Here is a 23,046-nt window from a genome sequence, read left to right on the forward strand (position 1 = left end):
ACGTGAAAGGCGCTATGTAAATACCATTTGTTGTTGTTTTTGTTGGCGGTGGGGAATTGCAAAGAGATTAATCGAGGTGCACGCAAGCAGCAAATGGGGCTGTGCGGAGGGTTGGGGGGTGGGGGCTGCGGTCGACTTGATTGAGGCCACGATTTTATTTTTCTCTTTTTAATTTTTTTTGCTGCAGAAAAAATAACCGAAGTTAAAACTGACATCTATGTTACAAGCTTTGGACCTGTGTCAGACACTGATATGGTAAGTCTCCCCCCCCCACCCCCCCCACCCCACGCACACAAAACATATCTTTTTTCCTTTAACCCCTCTCCCCCTGACCTCCAACAACAACAAATAATAATAATAACAGCCCTTGCATTTGATATAGTGCCTTATCACATCACTGGCCTCCCATAGCATAATGGTTAGAGCACTCGCCTCGCAGGCGAGAGGACCCGGGTTCGATTCCCAGGAAGGACGAAACCTTAGGCAAGTTTCCTTACTCCACACGTCTGTTTACCTAACAGTAAGTAGGAACCCGGTTGTTAGTCGATTGGCAGATCACTTTGCTGGGGATAAATAATAATAATTTGGACATTCAATCCACGACTGTGTGTGGGACGCTGCTGTGCGCAATTGGCTGCCGTGTTTCGCCCGCAAACTACACAGTCAATTCACTTTACAATCTATTCTGTGAAGCGCTTTGAGACGTCTCAACGACGTGATAAGGAGCTATATCAAATGCAAGGATTATTATTATTATTATTATTATTGGCTCATTGCTTGCCTGCTGCACTTTCCAACAGCAATACACCATCGACGTGTTCTTCAGACAGAGTTGGAAAGATGAGCGACTGAAGTTTAAAGGGCCAATGAAGCGACTCCCTTTGAACAACATGCTGGCCGGTAAGATCTGGACTCCGGATACTTTCTTTCACAACGGCAAGAAGTCCATAGCTCACAACATAACAACTCCTAACAAACTGCTCCGTCTCGTGGAAGATGGCACTCTGCTGTACACTATGAGGTAATTATTCCATCTGCTCCCTTGGTTACAGTGTCCACATTCTTCTTTTCTTCTTCTTCTTCTTCTTCTTCTTCTTCTTCTTCTTCTTCTTCTTCTTCTTCTTCTGATTGATTGATTGATTGATTGATTGATTGATTGATTGATTGATTGATTGATTGATTGATTGAGAGAGAAGCGGGCAAAGGAAGGAGGGGGTATTAGGTTTATGTAATGAGCAGTATTTTCTGCTTGAGAATATTAAATATGTTAAATAAATATATTTTACGTTGGACAGGCAGACGGGACCTCGGTTGAACCTCTGATCCGAAACTTATGAAACTACACAAATCATACATACACACGTACTCACACACGCACATGCACACATACACACTGACACACATACACACGAACACACATACGCATGCGCACGCATACACATGCACACATAGACGCACGCACACACACATTCACATACATGCCCACACACAGCATTGCTTATTTAATGATTAGTTTATAATTTACCTGATTGTGAATCACACCAGCCCAAAGCACAGTCATTACACATTGCTTGCACTTGAGATGTGCCCTCCACAGGAAAGGCGCTATATAAATGCAATTTATTGTTGTTGCTCTTGTTGTTTTATTGTTGTTGATAACAATATAACTCCCGCAAAGCACTTTAGGTTGTCTCTACGACGTGACAAGGGCCTGTGTCAAACGCATGGATTATTATTTCACAGAGCGATAGATTATATTCAAAAAAACATTTTTCACATTATTAATGTAATCCTTGCATTAATCACATCGCCGACGTCTTAAAGAGCTTCACAGGAGATACCGTTCAGTGTTGTGACTGTATTGTAGGCAATATAACAACTGAATTGAAGGGATTTCATCAGTTTGAATGAAACTAATATTTTGCTCCAGAAAGCAAAGGATTTCTAACTTAAAATAATGTGGTGTGATCAGCGTTACTCTGGGACAATATCCTCCCCCACCCTCTCTCACTCCCTCTCTCTTCACCAAAATTCTTATGCGTGTATATGAAATATAGAGGAAGTCACTTAAAATAAACCAATGAGATGAAATCTCCCCAGGTTTCTCTGTTCAAATCCATTTTGCTCCATTGCAAAGTAACAGAGGATGGATAATAGGAATTGGGTGCCATAAGATTGTATTTACCCCTTGTTCAAATAAACCAGACACCGCCTGCTCCCTGCCATCCAGCCAGTGAGGGCCCAAACCTGCTCTTCTCAGAGGTCAATTGACCAACTAATGACTCCGTTCCTTTGGGGTAGGGGGGGACGGTAAGCGGTGTCTCCTTGGAGCTGAACTGCTTCCAATGTGACATGTTTGGCAACAGAATGTCAGAATCGAGTCCACCCTCTGTGGTGGTCTCTCTCGGTCTTTCAGTTCCTGAGCCAGGTGGGTCCGCAGTGTTTGGGGCACTGCCGATGACAGCACAGACCGGCCTGGCTCATTGGCAGGACTTGGAAGGACAGACCAGCCACTGGAAGCAGGGACTCTTGCCACTCAGTTCCTGTTAACCCTGCAAGTCAAAGCCCTAACGGGTAGGGTGGTCCTAGCTGGACAATCAGTGGGAAAGAAAGCTATGTGGTTTTAGCTGGTTAGATTCCAGCAGTTACCCCAACGCACACTCTGGGTTCCCTAAACCTTGGCTTCTGCCAACCTGTACCGAATACTTTCCAGAATTAGGTAAGCAGGATGTCCCTCCATGGGATGCATGGAATTCTGTTTTGTTTGGATACTTTTAAACACAGTGATGGGTTTCTGCATTGTCAGACACTCGACCGACCCCAAAAAACACAGATGCCAGAACATTTCTCATTTGTCATCACCTTAATAGTAATAATAATAATCCTTGTAATTGATACAGCACCTTACCATATCTTCGAGACGTCTCAAAGCGCTTCACAGAATATACTGTAAAGTGAATTGACTGTATTTTGTGGGCGAAACGCAGCACGTTACTCTTACGACTGCTGTACCGATATTTAACTAAACTTGCCCATGAAATATAGTCACTCCACTTTACAGTGAAGTCCTGTGAAGTGCTGTGAGGTGACATGAAAGGCAATACGTTGAATGTAAGAATTATTATTGTTGTTGTTGAATAACTTAGCAATAAACAGCAATCTTTTGGCATATTCTTAAATTCAATCTGTTTTACGTAGCAATTTTTAAGAATCTTATGTTTTGGCACCATGATCTTAAGGGTAAGATCAAGAGAAATATTGGACATACTATTTTCTTTCTTTCCTACACCCTCCCTCCCCCTTCGCAATGAGAAACCAACTGATTTTTCACTCCCTAACCCCACCTGCTGTCCGAGCTGTGATCAGCAAATGTACAATTAAACCTGGAACTGGCCCTGGGACAATGTAAGTCTGTACAATACCAATCCATTCTGTGCTGTGTTGTGCTTTCAACACCTGAGCCATCGAGGAAGCTGCCAGGGATAACTTCCCTTATTTTAAATTTTGTGTGCCAAGCCAGGAATGAATTAGCTGCTCTGAGCTGTTTTGCATTGCATTGAGGTGTATTTGCCTTCAAAGCCTTCCATAGATCCTGGGCTCTGGAACTCTCTCCCTCAATCCCTCTTTTAGGTCACGATTGAAGACCTTTCTCTACGACCGTGTTCATGGTCAACTCCCCGGCTCCGAAAGGCGCTATTTAAATGCAATTTGTTGTTGGTGGTGTTGATGCAAGTCAAAGCACTATCGGTAGCTGGACAAGAGCAGAGACTGTGTGGTTAACTGTCTATGTGCATTAATGGTGAGGTAATTTGGCATTATTGGTGGTATCGTCAGTAATCAAATCTTCCACCACTGTTGAATGCAAGAATGTAAGACACATTGAATTAACAGTGCTAAAGCTCCAGCTACCCATACACACCCACCTGTATCCCCATACTGTCGGCGTAATGGGATTTTATATCGTAAATGAAATGAGATTGAGACAGGAGTTTCAGATCTGCCAAGGCAGCAGTACAGGAGGGCACAGGTGCAAGTTGTGAAGGTCAATTTTAGGACACGTGCAAGGAAATATTTTGCACAGAGCGTAACTAATACAAGGTGACCAGGAAGGAGGTTTGAGATTCTGTTAAGAAACTCCTCAGTGCAATAATTCCTGGGCTAGGGGTGAAACCGTAAGCATGTTTCCTTACTCCCCCGCCAGCGTTTACCCAGCAGTAAGTTGCAACCCGGCTTGTTAGTCAATTGGCGAATCGCTTTCCAGGGGTAACAATCCCTTTAAAAAAATTAATAATAATAATTTGGTCACTCAATCCACGACTGTTGATGGGTCACTGCTGCCATGTTTCGCCCACAGAATATAAAAGCCAATTGCAGAAGGTAACGGAAAAGTACTGGAAGATTGTCGCAGTTTGTTGGGGCCCAAAGAATGCCATTTCCAAAAACTCAACTAGTCAAATGTTGAATAATGTACATATTAATGTTAAGACTGTCGCCAGAGAGATTGTATTCAAATGCCATTTGTGTTGGATTCTTTACATCTTGTTCGCTAAATTTATCTGCAATAATGTATTTCTCTAAGGAGATTGCATAACTCGAAGAGGGTTCATGACTGTTATTAATTATAAATGGCCTACTGGAAAAATCAGGCTCAATAGACCAAATGGCCTTTCCTCATTCAATCAATTCTTCTATTTTTTTTTTGGCCTCCGATTTTTATTGATGTTCGAAAGCAGAATTCTTTATTGACAGCAAGATTTGTGAAATAATATGAAATGTCTAAATTATTAAACAGCACATCAGTTGCAAGGTGCAGTGAGACACAAAAGCTGAACATTGCTTTGCAATGTAGTACCTTAGTCTCAGATTGTGGAAGATTTATAGTGCAATAGGAAACCATTCAGGTTTGTAAAGTCCTGTAGGAACACCTGAGCAGCAGTGCCCTGGAGTGTCAGCCTAGACTATGAGTTCAAGGCACTTTCTGGTGTCTGTCCTGAAATAACCCTTTACAACATCTAAACCTGAGTCATAAGAACATAAAAGAACATAAGAAATGCTAGATGATAAAAGACCAAGGACCATCTAGTTCGCCTTCCGCCTTCCTGGCGGTCGCATGCACATATGTCCCAAACTGCCTTTGTACTGTATCCCATAATGTTATTTTCTAAAACAAAACTATCTTATCCGTGTTTGAAAGAAACAACATTTCCTGCTTCAATCGTCTCCCTCGGGAGCCTGTTCCACAGGTTCACTATTCGTTCACTGAAATAGTGTTTACCTAGATTCGTTCTGAATTTACCCCCTTCAATCACAGGCCGTATCCTCTGTTTCTACTATTCTGGACAAGTTGAAACAGCCGGTCATGATCTGTGTTGTCCAGTCCCTTCAGATTCTTAAAGACAGCAATCATGTCACCTCTCAATCTTCTCTTTTCCTCTTGTTCCACTGTCGAGTTGCATTCTAAGTAGTGTTCAGGTGTACTCAGACAGACCTTCTAAACTGTTTGAGGATCACAAGAAAGGAGTCTTTGGGTAAGAGATTAAATACAGAGTTTGGTAAAACCTGCAACATGAAAGGTTGGATGTAACTGGCCTGTGGCTGAAAGGTCCGTGTGCAAGTGGCAGCTAACACGGAACTCCATCTGCTTTGTTATATTATATATTATATATATTGATAGATCACTTTTTCAAGGGTAATAATTCCTTAAAAAAAATAATTGGTCATTTCAATCCACGATTGTTTGTGGGACACTGCTGCGCACAATTGGCTGCCGCGTTTCGCCCACAAAATATACAGTCAATTCACTTTACAGTATATTCTATGAAGCACTTTGAGATGTCTCAAAGACATGATAAGGCGCTGTATCAAATCCAAGGATTATTATTAGTATTATTGGCCCATTAAGTTCACTCTGAGCTCAGATTTATTTATTATTAATTTTTGGGGGGTAAACCAAGTGTCTGAAATCTAACACTTTCATCACCTGGCCATCTGGTTTACCAAGAAAAAATTAATAAATAAATAATCAGTGATCGGAGTGAACTTAATGGGTTTGTGTTTATGTTACAAAATAAACGTGGGAAAGGGTTTTACTTGATCGCACCCGTGCACTAATAGGAGAGGATAAATGTCGGTGTCCCCTGGTTACAGACTCAACAACAACAACTTGCATTTATCTCGCGCTCTTCACTTGGGGTAGGGTCCCAGAGTGAATGTTGTGCGCTTGTTCCACTAATGACTCCCTCATAAGTGGAAACAGTCTATTAATCTAACCTTATTGAACCCTTTTATTATTTTCAACAACTCTATTGAGTCCCCTCTTAAACATCTCTAGTGTTAAAAAGGCCACATATGTTCCTCTTCTCCCCCCCCCCACTTCCCTCGACCCCTCTACCCTACTCCTCATATTAAATGAAGCTGGAAACCCTTGAAAAGGAAAAAGATTCTCTCAGTGTCCTGACCAGCCATCCTCATGAGAAATTGCTCATTCATCTCATGGCTATGGGTCCTTGGTGGCACAAATTGCCACTGTTTTTGTCCACGACAACACTTACTACACTGGACAGTAATTATCTGTGAAGTGCTTTGAGACATGTCGACATGATAAAGTGCTGTAAAAAACAAAGTGCTGTAACTATATCTAGCGAGTATTACATTCATACTTATGTCTTACGTCTGTCTTCTTTGGGGGAAAGGTTGCAACTCTTCACCAGCAGCGATCAGCCTAAATCTTTGGGTTCAAAGTCCTGACATGGGGCTTGGACCCGCAAACTTCTGACTCCGAGGCGAGTGAGAGTGCTACCAGCTGAGCCAGGCTGACACACTTCCAATAATAATAATCCTTGCATTTGATACAGCGCCTTATCACGTCTTCGAGCCGTCTAAAAGCGCTTCGCAGAATACACTGTAAAGTGACTGTACGTGTTGTGGGAGAAACGGTATCACAACCATGAGAGATAAGACTGGGCATAAGCCCACAGTGAAAGATTTAGTACGTTTAATGAACAGGGTGAAACCCTTTCCTCAATCCCACCTCTGTAAAGGACACCAATCCCCATGAACTGAGCAAAACCATGAGCAAACACAAGTTACAAGAATCCGTGCGCTTGATCTAACACCTTTCAAAGCCTCAACGTGCTCCAGGGGATTTTACTGTAAAGTGGAGTGTATTTTGTGGGCGAATGCGGCAGCAAATTTGCTCGTGGCAATGTCCACAAACAGCCACAACCCTAGTGATTAATTTCATCTGGTTGATGGTCGGCCAGGACACTGGGAGAAACTCCCTTCTCTATTTGAATAGTGCCATGGGATCTTTAACGTCCATCTGAATAGACAGACACAACCTAAGTTTAACATCTCATCTGAAGGGTGGCATCTTCGACAATGATGCACCACCCAACCCCCCAGCACTACACTGGAGTTTCAGCTTAGACGAGGAGCTCACATTCCTAACATGGATCAGGGTCTCTAATCAACCTCAAGAGTTCAGTCAGAACTTTTAACAACATCCCCTCAAACGTGTATAAGATTTTACGATGAAACGAGCTGAAAGATGAAGCAATGCAATGATACAATGCAAACTACATTTATATATTTACATTGTGTGAACGCTGAACTTATTGTTACTGATTTACCAAGCAGTGGGAGCAGTGTTTCACCCCTTTATCCTATCAAGTGCATTCAAATACCGCATTTTACATTGAAAACACACTTTACATTAATACAATTTCTCCTTAATTAGTGTGACTGTAAACTCTGAGACGCTACTCTGCGTGAGGGGTGCTATATAAATGCCAGTTGTTGTTGCTGCTGCTGCTGTTGTTGAATGCGCAACACCTAGTGACAAATGGTGAAAATGTGAGTATGATTTTGTTGTTGTTGTTGGAGGTGCCGTCCTTCAGATGAGACGTTAAACCGAGGTTCTGTTCAGGTGGACGTTAAAGATCCCATGACACTATTCGAAAAGAGAATGGAGTTTCTCTCTCCCTGTGACCTGGCCAACAATCTCCCAGATAAAATTAAGTTACTCACTCCAAAGCTGTTTGCGGGACATTGAGCTGCCGCATTTGGCCTACAAAACATAATCCAGTCACTGCACTTTACCATATACCCTGTGAAGCACTTTGAAACATCCTCACGACGTATATAATATAAGAAAATATAAGGAATATTATTGTTCTATGGTAATAGAAATAATTTTGTTCAATTGTAAGGTGTCGTCACACTCGTTTTCAAATCCCTCCATGTCCTGGCACCTCCCTACCTCTCCGACCCGCTTATCCCCCAACCCACAACCCATTGCCTCCGTTGGACTTGCTCCGGCCTCCTGCTTGTCCCTCGTACTCTCCGTTTCCACCATTGGCGGCTGCCCTTTCCGTCGCTACGCCCTGCAACTCTGGAACACTGTTCCTTGATCCCTCCGCCTTGCCCCTTCCCCTTTCCTTCCCCATCCTCAGGTCCACCCCCCCCCAGGCTTGGCGTCATGCTTTGCCACTGTCAAGCGCCCTGGTACGCTTTCTTGTTATTAACCAATAACCGCAACAATAATTTTCGGAGGTTTGTAAACTCAAGAGTAAAATACCAACAAGTTTGGGAAGTAACCACTGCAATTGAAATAACACATCTGTGCACTAGGTGGTAGCAAACACCCATTGCTGGCTGCATTGTTACTGAACCTTCAGGTGTGGTCTTCAGCAGACACTTGTTGCTTAGACACAGCTTTACACCCATCTATTCTAACTAATCAACCAAACAGGCGTCAGGCTGGTTCAGTCGTCAGTGCTCCTGCCTCCGAGTCAGAAGATTGCAGGTTCAAGCCACATGTCGCACACTTGGAGTTTATATCGTCTGCTCGGCACTCCAATAGAGCTTGTCAGATGTACTGTCCTTCGGATTAGATGTTAAAACAGCCGCGCTTCTCACACAAAACATACAGTCAATCCGTCTTACAGTATATACTGAAACGCTTTGATACTTCAAGAAGGCAGGATAAGGCGCTATATCAAATGATTATCAGTGGCAAGTTATGCGGTTTTAGCTGGTTAGACTCTCAACGCACTCTGGGGTCCCCACCCCTTGGCTCTTGCCAACCTTCTAATATGTCTATTACCCTCTGCAATTAGGTAAACAGAATATATCTCTTCAGTGAGAAAGACTGAACCTTCCTTTCCAGATGCAGAAAAATTTTAAGGGTGTGGGCAATATATGTCATTGGAACTCTCAGTCTGGTTTGTGTACCTTTAAATGTGGCGATGGGTTTCTGCGTGTGTCAGACGCCCAGCTGACGGCAACAGAAAATGTTCACACGTCATTAATAAAAAGTGCCAGTGGAGCTTGACTGTTCTAAAATTACATTGCTGATCTTTGCTTGCTGCTGTTTTTGCTGAAGTAAGAGTAGCGCAGGACTGAAGCTCAAACCGCTGACATTCGTGGCATTTCGTAAGAGACAACGTGCCTTTTCCACATGATGGACTTGAGTGCTTGACAGTGGCGGAGCACGGCACCGGGCCTGGGGGGAGGGGGGAGGTCACCGTAGGCATGGGCAAAGAGGAAGGTCTTCAGGCGCAACCTGAAGATGAGGAAGGAAGGGGTCAAGGCGGAGGGATAGAGGAAGAGTGTTCCAGGGATTTGGGACGTAGTGGCTGAAATCGTGGGCACAGGTGGTGGAACGGAGGGCGCGAGGGACAAGTAGGAGGCCGGAGACAGATCGAGTGGAGGCAGTGGGTTGTGGGTTGGGGGGTAAGCAGGTCAGAGAGGGAGGTACTGGGGCAGGAAGGGATTTAAAGGTGAGTAAGACGATCTTGAAATCGATCCTTCCATCGATAAGGAGCCAGTGGAGCCCGGCTAGAACTGGTGTGATGGGGGGGGTTTGTGATATTACGGTATGTTTGGGAATGCCTTCCCAATTATTCCCTGCCCAAGAAAACTCACTGGATCAGATGGTTTTATTGTGGGTATGTTTATCTGAGCGCAGAGTTTTATAGGAGATATCAGTGTGGCAGCGTAGACAGAGTGGAAAGAGTTATTAACTGGGCTTCCGAAACCTGTCACTCAAAAAGCTTATCCACTCCTGACTCTCCAGCAAATTCAATAGAATTTAGAAAAATTCTGACTCTTTGCTGTTCATAACTTCTGTAGATTTAGTATTCTGCCCAACAGCTGTCTGGAACTCCATGCTGGATTCCCTCCGACTCACTCCCTTCATTCAAATCACGTCAAGCTCTCCAGGACGCTACCAGCGCATTGAAGGCACTATCTAAAGGCAAGATGTTTTTGTCGTCGTCTTAAGATGCATCTCTTTGACCGCACTTTCAGTCGTTCTTCCCCTCCCCACCCCTCTCGCGCCCACCCCCAGCTCAGGCGCTCAGTGTCAATTGTTTGGGATTTCCTCCTTACATGAAAGGCATATATATATATATACACACAGACGTGTAAACTGGATTACATTGTACTTCAAGAAGAGGTAAAATTGGCACGTGGCTAAAAAGATGGATGGTTTTAGTCATTTATTTTGTCATGTGGAGATCAATAAAAACAAACCACTTGCCTTTATATTGAGACTTTCCTGATCACATCAATCCCCATGCAGGGACTTTGAGCTCACAGTCTAGGCTGACAAGCGTTTCATTGTGAGAGGAGTTGTCCTTCGAGTGAGGCATTAAACCCAGGTCTCGTCTGCCTGTTCAGGTGGTTGTTGAAGATGGTACTATTCGAATAGAGAAGAGAGCTCCCGCATTGTGGCTCTCTGTGGATATTGCTGTATGCAAATTGGCTACTGCTTTTGTCTACAAAATACACAGTCACTACACTCACAGTAACATCCTGTGAAGCTTTCTGAGACCTTTTGTTGGTGTGGTAAGGTGCTAATATCAGAGGCAAGAAATATTTTATTGTATGTATTTATTACAGTGTGCCTGCGTATTTGTGTTGGTGAGTGAATTGCGAGTAATTGTGAGTAAATCGGACCATTTCATCTCGAACCATTGCCCCATTAGAGAGGTCACGGTACGATTCTAATAAGATTTAATAATAATAATGACCTTTGCATTTGATGGAGCGCCTTATCACGTCATCGAGACGTCTCAAAGCACTTCACTTTGTTAAGTGAATTGGCTGTATATTTTGTGGGACGGTTGGTGGGACACTAATGATCGAACGTTTAAAATAGGTTAATAGAGCTCAAAATGTAAAAGACTCTTGAGAGAGAGGTGCAGCCGGGCACCTTCGGAGGAGAAGAGCTTGAAGAGGGGACACTGAGGAGGAGCAAAAAAAACACAAAATTGCTCCTCTCTCTGTCTTTTAACAATACAAACGCAAACACTGATGCATCGGATTTTCTGTGCAATGTTGTACGCAGCAGCAGTCGTTCCCTGCGCCTAAGGCTGAGCGCAAAGCAGCCAATCGTCAAGACATCACCCTCACTGCAGGCTGGGAGGAGGATTGCCAGATGCCGCTATAAATAGTTACAGTACGTCAGCAATGAAATCACCCGAGTTCCTCAAGGCAGCCACTAGATGGTGGAATCGACCAGTATTGCACAATCTGCCAAAAGTCCCTTGAAGTGACTATTGAGGTCACTGTTTAGCATTTGTACAGCGCCTTTCACATCGGGAGGAGGTCTCAAAAGAGCTTAACATTGCTGCATCGGCACCCAAGCTTGTTGGGGGGGCTGGGAGCTGAGGGAGGGGGTAAAGATTTGCACAAGAGAGAGGTTTTGAGACGTAATAACAATAACAATCCTTGAATTTAATACAGCGCCTTATCACGTCGTCGAGACGTCTCAAAGCGCTTCACAGGATATGCTGTAAAGTGAATTGACTGTGTATTTTGTGGGCAAAACCGCGGCAGCCAATTGCGCACAGCAGCGCCCGACATGCAGTTGTGGATTCATTTTTTGGAGGGATTATTTACCCCGGAAAGTGATCTGTTGGAGGGACTCCAGGATGGAGGTTTAGAGGGTGGGGACTGAATGGCTGAAAGCCTGCCTGACTGCCCTCTGATGGTGGGGTGGATAGAACGGAGGACAGGGAGCGGGCCGGGGGCAAGGATTATTGTGATTATTAATTATTATTATCATCAATAAACATGACGCTGAGGTTCACAGTGCATTGATAAAGCCATAAATTCACTTGTGCTGGATTGCAGGCAAATGCACTTTGCTGCATGAAATGCATTAATCTGTATGTCACTCTGACTCGCCAGACCTGAGTGCAGAGGTTTTATATTGAAATCTCTTTATACAAGAGTTATGCACAGAGGGTTTCCCTGGCAGATAGCCTCGCAAGCGAGAGACCTGGGTTTGATTCCCGGCAGGGCAAAACCTTGAGCAAGTTTCCTTACTCCACACACCTGATTCCCTCAACAAACGAAACACAGTAATAAAATTGGTCACTTCAATCCACGACTGTTTGCGGGACGCTGCTGTGCGCAATTGGCTGCCGCGTTTCACCCACAAAATATACAGTCAATTCACTTTACAGTATATCCAGTGTATCAAATGCAAGGATTACCAAATGCAAGGATTATAGCGTGGTTTACTTTACAAGGCCACAATAACACTTTCACCAGCAGTGTTTTTTTTAACCTGTCATTCATTTGAAACCCCCAAATTCCCCCTGACCCTTTATAAATCGAGCCATAATATTAATGATCCCTGCTTCTGATTTTTCTTTTTGCATTTGATACAGCACCTTATTGATTCGATAGTCACAATGCCTTCAGTTTTTTTTTCTGTGATGTGATTGTACTTTGCACACAACAATGTCCCAGCAACACAGACATTGCTGTGTGCAATTCGCTGTCGTGTTTTGCCTTCAGAATATGCAGTGAATTCATACAAATGTAATCTTGTTGTTGTTGTTTACAATATATTCTGTGAAGCACTTCAAGGCGCTGTATCAAATGCAAGGACCATTAATATTATTATTAAAGAGCCATGAAGAAAATGACAAGTTTTATTTGAGGGATTTATTGGCCAGAACACGGGGAGAAACTCCCTTCTCTTTTTGCATAGTTCAATGGATCCTTAAGGTCCATCTGAACAAAGAGATGGGACCTTGGTTTGATATCTCATCCGTAGGACAGGACCTCTGACAATGCAGCACATCCCCAGCACTGCCCTGGAGTGTCGGGTTTAATAATAATAATAATAATAATAATCCTTGCATTTGATGTAGCGCTTTTCACGTTGGGAGGACGTCCCAAAGCGCTTCACAGAATACACTGTAAAGTGAATTGACTGTATATTTGTGGGCGAACGCAGCAGCCAATTGCGCACAGCAATGTCCTACAAACAGTCGTAGGTTGAAAATGACCAATTTATTATTGTTTTTGGTTTTGGAGGGATTATTATTAGGCTCTGTGTGGAGTAAGGAAACTTGCCCAAGGTTTCGTCCTCTGCCTGGAATTGAACTCAGGTCTCTCGTTTGCAAAGCGAGTGCTCTAACCACTGAGCCACAGGACTCCACTTTAATTATAGGAGCTCAAATTCTCAACGCTGAGCTTAAACCCACAACCTTCTGAAGCAGGGAGCAAGAGAGTGCTACCGACTGAGCCAGGCTCGGGATGTAAACTGCAAACGAGAAGCACCAGTGGGTCAAACTGAACCAATCTCGAATCCCGTGGTCCGGCGATTCCTAATGTGTCAGACACCAGATATTTGTGTAATTTATGGATCGAAACCAATCTGTCGAGAGTTTTCTCGGGCTGTTTCACTTTGGAATGTTTTGTTGCTGCCAGTTCTGTTAACACACGGCCCAAAGGTACGTCAGACTGATACGATTGCTGGCTTTATGTTCACGAGGGATTAAGAGGAACAGCTACAATGTCGAAGACAGGTGCCCAGGAGCAATTTCAAGGGCACAATGTAATCAAGGGGTTCAGATGGTGTCAGAAACAACAGGAGATTGCTCCAGGCAGCCTGCAAACAGTGTCTCATTTGCTCTGTGCTTTCCCTGGGTGTCTGTCTTTTTAGCTACAGCATTATGTGCCCTCTTGTTCAACAAGACCCTGATTAGATCGTTTTCTTTTAGGAAATAACATTATGGAATATAGTACACAGGGAGTTCAGGACCTTTGTGCAAGCGACTGCCAGGAAGGTGGAAGGCAAACTAGATGGACCTTGGGCATTTCTTTTGTCGAGCATTTCTTATGTTCTTATGTACGTCGGGACTTTAAACTCAGATTGTCCAGGCTGTCACATCAGTTAATTGCTAGGATATCACTGCAATGCATTGCCGATTGACCTGAATCCCGTCTGCCTTTTCAGGTGGACAGACTTTAAAGACTCTAACTGAGTTTCCCTTGGTGTCCAGGCCAACAGCTCCCTGGATACCATTGATGGTTGACTTTGTGACCGTTTGTGGGAAGATGCAGTGCGTAAATTGAGCTGCCACATTCACCTTCCTTTAACTTTTCAAACAGTAACACAGAATCCTTACCGTCTACCTGAACAGACAGAGGCTGTCAATACCGATGTGAAGTCCTGTAGCATATCCTGTTTGCTCATCTCACAAGCGAGAGGACCAGCAATAAAAATTTGGTCACTCAATCCACAACTGTTTGTGCACAATTGGCTGCCGCATTTTGCCCACACGATAGTCAATTCACTTTACAGTATATCGTGTGAAGCGCTTTGAGACATCTCGATGACGTGATAAGGCGCTATACCACGGATTATTATTATTATTATTATTATTATTAATACAGGGCACCTCCAGCACTGCATTTGGAGTGTGAAGCCAGGTCGTAAGTGGAACAAAGAATAGAGTACAGCAGCTCCTGCTGGCTAATCGGTCTTTAGTAAAAACGAAACAATCGGAAAAGAAATAATAATAATCCTTTCGTTTGATATAGCGCCTTATCAGGTCTTTGAGATGTCTCAAAGCGCTTTGCAGAATATACTATAAAGTGAATTGACTGTACGTTCTGCGGGCGAAACATGGCAGCCAAGTGTGCACAGCAGCGTCCCACAAACAGTGGTGGATTGAAGTGACCAATTTATTATGAATTAGCTATTCATGTAGAGTTCACTACATCAAAAAGATTGGTTTGGATAAAGGAAGTCCTTCAGCCCATTTGACCTCATCCTTGCAGAACACCTGCCCCACCATCCCCCCATAATCAACAACAACAACAAATTGTATTTCGCGTCAGGAGGACGTCCCAAAGCACTGGACAATGAGCGGTTTGCACCTGAGCTGCCGGTCGGGATTGGAGAGGGCTGGAGGGAAAGGCAGGGTGGAGGAGGGAAGATGACCGAAGGCGCGGTCGAAAAGGAGGGTATTGAGATGGGCCTTGAAGGAGGCAATGGAGGGGATGAGGCGGAGGGACACGGGGATGGATTTCCAGGGGATGGGGTACAAAGTCTGAAGGTCCGACCACTAATCATGGAGCAGGCAGGGCGTGGAATGTGGAGCGGGCCAGTGCCTGAAGAGAGGAGGGAGCAGAGAGGTTGGTGAAGTTTTAAAGGGTCACGGCATCAAGCTTTTTTTTCTTACAGTTTGTGTCACCGAGGCTATAACTTAGAATGAGCATCAAGCGTGTGGCCCTTCCCTGCTCACTGTGGTGCTGCCTTAACAACGCATCAAGTGAGGCGTGTGGAAAGTGACATGCAACAACAAATAGACTGTCAGTGCGAGAAAGTCTGGTGTCCTGATCTCCCTGTTCTGGTGACATGGACAAACTGCTCAGCTTCTGCTTCCCACGGTTTGCGACGTGATCAGAACCGCTCGATTGAATTGCCCCGACGTGTAATTGTAAACCTGTCAACATCACTCAAATGATAATAATAATCTTTGTATTTGATACAGTGCCTTATCACGTCTTCGCGGTGTTTCAAAGCGCTTCACAGGATACACTGTAAAGTGAATTGACTGTGTATTTTGTGGGCGAAACATGGCAGCCAATTGCGCACAGCAGCGTCCCACAAAGAGTGGTGGAAACTTACCCGACGTTTCACTCTGCCGGGAATCAAGCCAAGGTCCTCTCACTTGTGAGGCGAGGGCGCTAAGCACTGAGCTCCAGGTCTCCAAAATACAGTATATATCTATATTTTTTTTTTAAAATGTTCAATGTAGCGGCTTATTGTCTCGAAACCTCTCAAAGCAATGTGGCACCTTGATGTACAGTGACTGCATTGGCCACCGTACGGGTTAATCTGCCCATCAAAACCCGCAAGCAGAGTATTCCTTTGAGTCATTCCCAAGGACGGCACCTCCAAAACAGTAATGCACCTCCAGCACTGTTCTGGATTGTCAGCCAAGACTGAGTTTCAAAGCCTTGACTTGGGGCTTGAACCCACAACCTTCTGACTCAGAGCCGAGAGGGCTACCAACTGAGCCAGGCTGACATCCACTGAGAAGGACCTCAGTTTAACATCTGACTCCAAGGGGAAACATCTGACCCACCTCAGTTTGTGGAGTCAAAGGCCTGTTTCACATCCATTACTTTTACCATTACTTGGAACACAGTTTCGCTCACTAAACACACAGTCAATTCACTTTACAGTATATTCTGTGAAGCGCTTTGAGATGTCTCGACGATGCGATAAGGCGCTATATCAAATGCAAGGATTGTAATTATTATTGACTCTTGTTCCAGAACCAAATGTAAACTAACCTTTATTTCAATGTGGAGGTGATTGTCACCGCGGCCCATAGCTCAAGGTGTTTCATCTTTATACTCGCTTCTAATATGTTCACGGGTACATTGTGCATAATTCTCTATCCTTTTGAGGCTGTCTGTTTTTGCAGAGGCATTCTGCTCACATTGCAAATTGCTCACATTGCACATTGAATATTGACGCAAAGGGTCAGCGTTTGTTTAAAAAAAACTGCTTTTAAATTACCTGCATTCCACCTTATCATGTGATAAATGTCCCGTCACTTAACCTAACTGTCTGTTGGCGGTTGGTGCTGGTGGGAGTGTGTTGCTATATATAATCATCTCCACATTGAACCGTCAGGAGTGACAGGACACCCTCCACTTTCATTGACTTCTCCAATGAGCTCTGACCATTCACTTATACTCTGTTACCCACCCGAGCACCTGCTGAGAAGTTACAAGTCCACACTACCTACACTACCTAGAGCCGTGATGTGTGAATGTACAGGTGGAGTACAGCCCGAACAACATCATCTCAGAGCCGGGTGACAACTAACCTGGCAGCACCCGTGATTCATTAATCCTTGCTAATTGGACAAAAGAAGGTCATAGAAGGATGGCCAGGATGCAAAGAGTTGTTAGGTAAAATAGCAGTCTGTTATAGCAATAATCCTTCTACTTGATACAACCTCTTATCATGTCGTTGTGTCGTCTCAAAGCGCTTCACAGGATATAATAATAATAATAATAATAATAATAATAATAATAATAATAATAATAATAATCCTTGCATTTGATAGAGTGCCTTATCAAGTCTTCGAGACGTCTCAAAGCGCTTCACAGAGTAAAGTATCGTGACTGTGTATTAACAGGGGAACGCAGCAGAGAATTTATGCACAGCGAATGTCCTACAAACAGATATGAAGTGAGTGACCAATTTTGTTTAGGGATTATTGGTCGAGAGAAACTCGTCTCTTTTTTGAATAGAGCTGTGGGATCTTTAACGTCCCTCTGAACAGGCAGACGGAACCTCGGTTTAATGTCTCATTTGAAAGATGACATTGCCAGAACCGCACGGGTGTGTAAGCCTAGACTTTATGAACTAAAAGATGAGGCTTGAATCCACAATTGTCTAACTCAGAGTGAGAGTGGTACCAACTGGACCAGGCTGACACTTAAATCTCCGCGTTCTCTCAGTGTCCATGTTTGATGAAACAAAAATAATAATAATAATAATAATAATACTCCTTGCAAATTATATGGTGCTTTATTGCCACTGAAACTTCTCAAAGTACTTCACAGGATTTACTGTAAATTGCAGTGACTGTGCATTTGGAGGCAAATGGAGTTTTCCACGTCTGTTGCGTTTACGTGATACATGTGTACATTTCCTTCCGAATGACGGAATAAAAGGTTAGCAATCGCAATGCGAACGGACCCCTCCTGGGTGGGAGAGGAGGAACTGGTAGAATGGAGGTCACGCTGGCGGGGCGCGTGTGGGTGGGTGGGGCGGGGGGTATGGGAAAGACACCACCCATTGCCCCCAAGGATATTTAAGGAGATCATAACCAGTACTGATTTATTTTTTGATTCAAAGGCTCGCAATTTCTCATAGTCTTAACCTTAAGACATTTCCATTGTCTTAACATTGCAAGCGATGTAGTATTGGAGAACATTCTTAATTCCAATCTTTCTAAGAACTGAGGAAATCCAGCTACCAAATTAAGACTGCATTCATTCAATTAATTACTGTCGCAATTGTCTGCTGCATTTCGCCCACAAAATACGCAGTCCACTCTACAATATATTCCGTGAAGTGCTTTGAGACGTCTCGAATACATGATAAAGCACTATAACAAATGCAAGGATTATTATTATTAACTCTTGTTCAGAACTTTTGCGGGAACCAAAGCTAAAATAACCTTTCTTTCAGTGTACTTCAGATATCTCAACGACATGACAAGACGCTATATCAAATGCAAGGATTATTATTAATAATTATTATTTTTAATGAAGGATTTTTCAACATTCTGTTCGATCAGGAATTTTAAGGCGATGAATTATATGGTCTGAAGGCTGAGACCAGGAGAAACCTCGAGCCACAAATGTTTGTAGGTCACTGGGTCAGTCCCTAGTGGAGCTCTACTGATATGTTAGTGGTTGTTCTAGGTTGTGAACCGTGGCGAAGCTTCCTGGTATTACTGTCAAGAGTGTAAGTCGATGACAGATGGATGGTTGGAGGCAGGTGGCGAAGGAGCTGGACAGGAACAAGATCCTGAGGAATTGGTAGATGTCTTCATCCACATTTATTCTTCTCAAGGATGCCTGGAAAGTGCAGTCTCTTGTTTGCACAAGTTACCATCAACAAGCTCCCAGTTTCCCTGCAGCTCCCGTGAGGAACAATTATATGCTCGGGCACAAGTCAGCGCAAACGCGACATTTGACATAGAAAGCTGGACTGATTTGTGCTTCAAGACGATGAAAGGGAGGTTGGACGTTGATGGCTTGTTTCCACTTGTTGTTCAGTCCAACTTGACTGCCCAACGCCTTCGGACATCCTCCCGACATGAAAGGTGCTATACACATGTAATTTGTTTTGGCATCAATATAAGATAGCCGGTATTGGATCTAACAGGCACATCCCTACCTTTACAACCTCTGCTCACTCCGCACTCCTCTACACACTCCCTTTGCTCAGCCGGCTCTGGCCTTCTGTACATCCCTTGACCCCTCCGTGCTTTCAGCCACTACACCCCAAACTTCTGAAACTCCTTGCCTCAATCCCTCTGCTCTGCCCCTCTTTTCGCTTGTCTAAGATCACCTCCTTTTTCTTCCCAACTCGGGGTTAAACTACAGCATTGTTAAGTGTTCCGAGATGCTACCCGATGTGAAGGAAGCTGTAATGCAAGTTGTTGCTCATGATTCTCTAGGAATTGGGTGGCTGATGACTTACTGATGGTCCTGTGAAATATTCAACTAAGTGGAGCTCACACTCAGTCACTCAACTATAAAAATAATAATCCTTGCATTTGATAAAGCACCTTATCACATCCTTGAAACGTCTCAGAATATATTGTAAAATTAATTGACTGTGTATTTTATGGGTGGATTGAGTTACCAAATTATTATTCGAATTTTTATTTTTTTAAGCGATTATTACTCCCGGAAAAACGATTCGCCAGTCGACTGACAATCGGGTTCCTACTTACTGCTAGGTAAACACAGGCGTGTGGAGTGAGGAAACTTTCCTGAGATTTCGCCCTGCCCAGGAATCGAACCCAGGTCCTCTCCCTTGCGAGGCGAGTGCTCTAACCACTGAGCTTACAGGATTCCACAATTCCACGCCCACCTCTCTTATTGGCCCCATCATTGTCAGTGGATTTATGTTTGTGAAGAGTTGCAAAGAGTTGGATTTATGCTTGGTAATCTCGCCAGCTAGGAACTCAGTACGATCTCCTTCACCTGTAAGAGTCAACCTTCCTCATCCCTGTGAGAGAAGGAATTGACGAGACCTTGCCACTTTGTTCCTTAGCTCCCTCATCTGGTTCTAAAGCTGTGCACGGTTTCCAGCCTCAAAGCTGCTTATTTATAGCTCATGTTGTGCAAATTTATGTACATTACAATGTAATTTGAAATTTATTCAGATGGTAAAAGACTTCTTTGCAAAGTGCACTGACCCAGGTAACTGTGCCAAAAGTACGTCACGGTACAGATGCGAAGCGTATCAACAGAAGAATGCCTGCCATGCATTGCAAGTACATCGAGACAATAGGAATCATCGGTAGAAATCAAAGGACCCCGAAACCCACACGGTTTAATTTAGAATTCTTCAATATTTTAGAAGAGTCTTAAATTAGCCTGCCAACCTGGCTCAGTTGCTAGCGCACTTGCTTCTGAGTCGGGCGGGTTGTAGGTTCAAGCCCCCCCCAGTTCCAGAGAGTGGGAGCAGAGTGGGAGAAGGCCCGCCCGCCAATGGTGGGGGGGTGAGGCTGGTGACGCGAAGCAGGCCAGAGCCCGCTAAGCGGAGGGAGTGGGCAGGATGGTAGGGGTTAGGAGGTCACAGAGGTAGGGGGGAGCAAGACCGTGGAGGGCTTTGAAGGTGAGAACCAGGATCTTGAACTGTATCCTCTGAGTGATGGGAAGCCAGTGGAGTTGGGCAAGGGTGGGAGTGATAGGATCACAGAGCCTAGTGCGGGAGAAGACACGGGCTACAAATTTCTGGAGTTCTGGAATTCCATCCTGCAGTCCTTCCGCCTCACCCCCTCCCTTGCCTCCTTCAAGACCCATTTCAAGATGCTCCTGTTCAATGATCTCCCTGCTTCTCCCACTTGCCCTCCACCCCACCCAACCCTGACCCCCAGCTCAGGTCTGTAACTCTGTCTGTCCAACGCCTTGGGATTCCTCCCGACGTGAAAGGTACTTTACAAAAGTAATTTTGTTGTTGTTGTTGATCTGCAGTCTGTGGAGGGAGGAGTTGGGGAGGCCAACAAGCAAGGAGTTTGCATAGTCAAGCCTCGATGAAATGAAAGCATGTATGAGGGTTTCGATGGCCTGCGGTGTGAGACAGTGGTGGAGCCGGGCGATGTTGCGGGGGTGGGGGAAGGCAGAGCGGGTCATGGCACAGATGTGGGTTAGAAAGGATAATTGAGTGTCAAACAAGACCCCAAGGTTCCGGACTGGCTTAGCGAGGTGGAGTGTGCAACCATGGATGGTGATGCTGTCAGCACCTGAGGTGAGGAGGCGCTGATGGGAGCCAATCAGGAGGGCCTCGGTCTTGTTGACTTTCAACTGAAGAAAGTTAGCTCTCATCCAGGACCTGATGTCTGACAGACATTGTGTCAGGACAGCAGTGGTCCTGGAGGTACGGAGCTACAGTTGGGTGTCATCCACGTACATGTTGTATTTGATATAGTGGCTGGAACATTGAAAAAATCTGAAAGTGCTTCACAGGGAAATGCTGTGAGGCATAGTGACTGTCTTTTTCTAACCAATCGTGGCAGCTAATTTGCACATATCTAGGTCCCACAAACAGCCTTAAATGAGTGACCAATTTATTTGGATGATTGTTAGTCAGGACACCAGGAGAACCAAAGAGGGCACTTTGGTTGAATGACTTATCTGAGACTCATCTTAGACAATCCAGTCTAAGATGAGACTCGTGTGCAGAGTACTATGCCCCATTTCATCACAGATCAGTTAAAATTAAGGTCAAGAAGTATTACTTCACATTTGAGTGGTGTGAAGATATGGAGCACTCTACCTCAGAAAGCTGTATAGGCAGAATCGATAGGGATGCTTAAAAGAGAGATAGACAGATACTTGGATGATGGAGGTATAAACAAGAACAACAAATGATATTTGTATAGAGCCTTTCACGTCAGGAGGACGTCCCAAAGCACTGGACAGTCAAGGATGTGCACCTGAACTGGGGGTTGGGATCAGGAAGGGTGGAGGGCAAGGGGGGTTGGATGTAGGAGGTGACCGAAGGCGCAGTTGAAAAGGAAGGTCTTGAGATGGGCCTTGAAGGAAGCGAGGGAAAGGGCAAGTGGTGGGTTGACAAAAGGGAGTGACAATGGGACTAAAAGATCTTCTAAAATCTAATAAACTGATGGAACCTGTTTCTCTATGTTCCTAAAATGCCCATAAAATGCTAATCTTGGGGGAGAAAATGAGAGGAAAATAATGGATCTTAATAAATCATGTTGTTCACCAGATGATTGCCTGGGATAAAGGGGTTTACCTATGATGAGAGACTGGGTAAAATTGGATTATATTGTAGAGCTCAGGAAATTAAGGGGGATCTAACCGAGGTATTTAAAATATTGAAGGGAAGTAACAAGATAGATAGGAGATGATTCCTTATTCGGCTAGACATTACCTTAAAGTCAGAACTAAAACTATTTACAAATAACATCAGAAAACATGTTCTTACATAAAGGGTTGTGAGAATGCGCTGCCAAAGAATGTAGGTACTAAATCAATAGGGATGTTTATAAGAGAGCTATACAATACAACTTACAGTAATAGTAATAGTAACAATCCTTGCATTTGATATAGGGCCTTATCACAGAATATACTGTAAGATGTGTGTTTTGTAGACTAATGCAATAGCCAATTGCGCACAGCAGTGTCCCACAAACAGTCATGGATTGAATAACCAAATTATTATTTTTTTTGGAAGGATTATTACCCCGGTAAAGCAATTTGCCAATCAAATGACAACCGGGTTCCTACTCACTGCTAGGAAAACAGAGGCGTGTGTAATAAGGAAACTTGCCTAAGGTTTTGCCCTGCCCGAGAATCGAACCCGGGTCCTCTCGCTTGCGAGGCGAGTGCTCTAACCACCATGCTACCGAACTCCACGGGACTTTTATTATTACTCCTGTTCCTAATAATCTCTGTTGGCCAAAGGATAGTGTGTGCTGGACATTGCAGAACAATATAATC

General features: G+C 44.1%; 1 protein-coding gene across 3 annotated transcripts in view; it reads left to right on the forward strand.

The window, feature by feature from the left end:
* The window catches only part of gabra5 (gamma-aminobutyric acid type A receptor subunit alpha5), an 81,085-nt gene that overhangs the window by 4,174 nt on the left and 53,865 nt on the right, over window positions 1-23,046 (forward strand). For all 3 annotated transcript variants that reach the window (XM_042334558.1, XM_007891109.2, XM_007891111.2), the window contains 2 exons: window positions 188-255; window positions 801-1,021. In XM_042334558.1, the coding sequence (XP_042190492.1) occupies window positions 188-255; window positions 801-1,021 (289 nt within the window). The remainder of the gene's footprint in view (window positions 1-187; window positions 256-800; window positions 1,022-23,046) is intronic.

This window comes from Callorhinchus milii, unplaced genomic scaffold (genome assembly GCF_018977255.1).
Source record: "Callorhinchus milii isolate IMCB2004 unplaced genomic scaffold, IMCB_Cmil_1.0 Scaffold4, whole genome shotgun sequence".
NCBI lineage: Eukaryota > Metazoa > Chordata > Chondrichthyes > Chimaeriformes > Callorhinchidae > Callorhinchus > Callorhinchus milii.